The 3,996-nt window shown below is 38.1% G+C and overlaps 1 protein-coding gene across 1 annotated transcript in view; it reads left to right on the forward strand.

Moving 5' to 3' along the window:
- Nucleotides 1-3,996, forward strand: part of LOC109474657 (ADAMTS-like protein 2) — a 44,706-nt gene that overhangs the window by 20,230 nt on the left and 20,480 nt on the right. The window contains exon 5 of the mRNA XM_019775006.1: nucleotides 1,205-1,286. Coding sequence (XP_019630565.1) covers nucleotides 1,205-1,286 — 82 coding nt within the window. The remainder of the gene's footprint in view (nucleotides 1-1,204; nucleotides 1,287-3,996) is intronic.

Raw genomic sequence — 3,996 nt, forward strand, 5'->3', positions numbered from 1 at the left:
TAAGTCCAGACAGGAACAACATATTTTCATTATTTTTGGTGTGTAGGTAGCTGAGAGAGAGATGTACATAATTAAATGCAAATTATGCAAATGAGGACTTTATTTGCATAATTAATGAGGAAATTCTATAATTACAGTGTTTTACGATATCTCGCGATCTGGACATGCTAGGGTCATGAAATTTTGATGGAAGGTAGCTCTCGTGCTTGGGAAGAAGTCTTATGAGTTTGGGCCCCCTAGCGGCTTGTTCTGGAACTGCAGGGCACTTTCTGGCGAAATGTTTAAAAGCCAATAAGTCCAGACAGGAACAACATATTTTCATTATTTTTGGTGTGTAGGTAGCTGAGAGAGAGATGTACATAATTAAATGCAAATTATGCAAATGAGGACTTTATTTGCATAATTAATGAGGAAATTCTATAAGTACAGTGTTTTACATTATACTACTTACATACATGTAATGTATGTAACCTATGGCAGGCGGAACTTCAACAGATACTAATTATGCAAATGATGACCTAATTTGCATAATTAATGCGAAAATTCTATGGTTTCGTAATGGTGAATGATGAGACATCTGTAAGTTAATCAAAATTTAACATACATCACGATGCATATATCATGTTAATGCAGAGGTCATTTGCACAATTAAAGAAGAAATTTACATTTACATATCAAGATCATATTTCATGGAGGTATGAGGTCTCGGAATTCTAGTTGCATATGTAAATGTCCCAATTACGTGGCCTGAATTAAAACAAGAAATACCAACATGAGTGTTAAACCTTTCAGGTTTAATTATCCAAGATGGTGGACAATATTACGTCAAAGTCAAGACATAGAAACACCATATAATCATCTTTTTTTCATAATATCATAAAAGTTCATTTGTGTTCAACTTGGTAGTTACATGTTTAGAGTCAAAACACCGAACAAGACTATTAGTTGAGAGGGGTGAAGGAGGCCATATACATCAGGGCCCATCACCCTTCATTGAACCGCGACGGGGGCCGACATCGTCTACCAGATACCTTTGACCCAGTGTTGACGTCACACTTCAAAGAAGCCACGTGACAAGCTTCACTGGGTCAGTCTACTGAGGAAGACCAGAGCGACTGGTCGAAAGCTCTAGGTAAGAGATCACAGATGAACTTTCATGACAAAAAGTTTTAACTCTTAACTGTTTTTTTTTTTTTTACTTCAGACGACTCATACCAGTAGATGAAGGCCACGTCAGCAGTGTGTGTAACGGAGGGAGAAGAAGATACAGAACATGCAATCGACAGGTCAGTTTTCCTTGGGAAAAATAAATACAGGGGTCAATGGACCTATTGCATTATTACGTCACAGTTTGTTTACCGCAATGAATGCCGGTCAATCAATGTTTATATTGTACAGGGGTGCGTAGCGCGGTGTGTGTTTGTGCAACGTTAGCCTTAATATAAGGTCTTTATACAGTACTACATTCGTGTACTGTCACAACTAAATCACCCATTGCGGCATTTAATGCTGTGTCAAAAAAACTAAACCCAGCAAAAATCAAACACATCTGAGTTTGAAAACTTAAAATGATCTTTTTTTCTTTAACTGACCGTTCTAGGATGTTCTTTAGAACAGGTAAACAAACTGTGACGTAATAGTGAAATAGGTTCATTTGTTCTGGAAATCGTTTCATTCTGTGTAATATATATGCAAAAAAAATTACTGGTGACGTAGGGGCTAGAATAAAATCATCATGACTACGCATGTGTGGGGCATGCGCAGTGGTGTACCCAAGATACATAGGCCTTATTTTTCCCAGCATGAAATGGGAACTATAGTTTCAGCATATGACACTTTTTTATGGTCACTTTGACATTGATTAAGAAATTGATATTGTCTGTAGACAATATTGTCTGTAGATAATGTTATTTCTTTATTTCAAATAATTGCTTATAAGACGTACAGAGTTTTCTAAAAAAACAATGTTTCTCAGCTTACATACTCATAATATAAAACAAGTGATTTGCTTATGGACGGTAAACATATTAGAGGATAGTCAATAAAGATAATAATAATAAGGTTTCAATTTTTTTTCAGTCGTGTCCGCCAGAGAGTCGAGATTTCCGGTTACTTCAGTGTGCGGCGAACAAGGCTAGCGCTAGTCAGGACTGGACACCGGTCTACATTCCTAAACCTAACAGAGGTACAGTGTGAACACACAGTAAAATGTTTAACTTTATTTTAACACACAGGTTAAACAGAGCATCAAATTCTCAGCGACCACCGTTGTATTCATATGGATCATTAGTGACAAATCACTTTAAAACGTAATCTCGCGAGAGTTACGGTTACAGACACGTGACCTCATTCACACGAGACTTTACTGATACGTGACGTAAGCAATTGATCAAAAGTGCCAGGGAGTTTATATCGTCCACCATCTCTCTAAGTTATGGCTGGAGTGCTCTGATATATATGGTCTCCTTAATGCCTCTTAAAAAGTAGTCCTGCTCTGTTTGACCTGTGTGTTGGAATAAACGTCAAGATTTTGCTTATGATTATAAAATATGATTACTAACAACTCTCTCTTTCTCTTTATTTCGATACCGTTTAGCCAAAAAGCTTATCTTTCATGTAATCTTAAAAGGCTAATCTTCCAACACAGATGAACTTTCATAGCAGTGTGAACACATGCTAAGAGCAAGTACGGTACACGTATATCACTGGAAAGTATATGCCAATATGCAACTGAAATAACTGAAATCAATCATCAAAAGGAATCATTTTAAAAATATTTTCAAGCTAAACTAGTTCAGTGAGGTAATTTTGCTCATTTGCATTACCAACATCATAGGTACATTAAACTCCACTTGAATAGAAGTTTTTTGATCACAACTATTTATTTTTCACGAGCCGACATTTCGATGACCGTCTGTCACCTTCATCAGGGTTATTCCTACTATTAAAATACAATTACACTACGTTCCGGAATGCATTGTAAGCAGTAAAAACTAGCTTAAGTGCACTGTGAACTATGTAACACCTTTAGTGCACTATGCACCAAGTAACATCTAGCGTCAGTGCACAGTAAACCAGTCAGAATTGCCCTGATGAAGATGACAGACGGTCATTGAAACGTCGGCTCGTGAAAATGGTTGTGATCAAAGAACTTTGCTATTCATTCGTTTACCAACCTGATGAAGTTATTTACGGATATTAAACTCCACGTGTATTTCAGGACACCGGAGACGCAGTCGAGGCTGGGGCCGGACCTCCTCAGTCAGCCCCTGTGAACTGAGGTGTAAAACCCCGGATAACCAGGTCCGGGACTTCGGGCATGTGCAGGACGGCACCCCGTGTTACCGGGACTCTACTGATATCTGCATAGCAGGGCGCTGCCAGGTATGTTATTACTTCAGTCTTTTGGCGACGCCATACGACGGTGCGGGGTAAAAATGTGATTCCGAAGTTTTTTTTTTTTTTTTTTAATTCCAACATGTAATCACCAGACGTTGTGACGACACACTCAAGTTTTTTCAACTTATATTAATGCCGCCACCAACACAGGGGACAAATACATGACAGGACAATACTCATTTACACCTGAGCTAAGTGAGGAAAGCCGTGTAAACTGCCTTTCCCAAGGGCACAAGATCGGTGGCATGTCAGGACTCGAACTCGGGACTGAAAGTTCCGAGTCGCGCACTCTGCCGCTACGCCACACGACCCCGAAGTTTTAGAAAGGTTGTAGAAGTCAGTGCACTTCTGATATGTGGATAAAGTACTAGTTGTATGGCAATCAAATACAATTAAAAACAATTAACAATATAATAATGAAAATATCCAAAGAAATTTTCTGTATTATTCTATGTCTTATTTTACTTCTCTCCAATACACAGTCAGAGGCTATGTATTAAAAAAACATCACAATGGCATGTTAAAAAAGATAACGACACAAACACTAGGCACACAAAGCTTTTAATATTAGAATGGATGTTCATTTGAGTTGGTATA

The sequence above is a fragment of the Branchiostoma belcheri genome, unplaced genomic scaffold, assembly GCF_001625305.1.
Source record: "Branchiostoma belcheri isolate BF01 breed outbred unplaced genomic scaffold, Haploidv18h27 scaffold102, whole genome shotgun sequence".
In the NCBI taxonomy this organism is placed as follows: domain Eukaryota; kingdom Metazoa; phylum Chordata; class Leptocardii; order Amphioxiformes; family Branchiostomatidae; genus Branchiostoma; species Branchiostoma belcheri.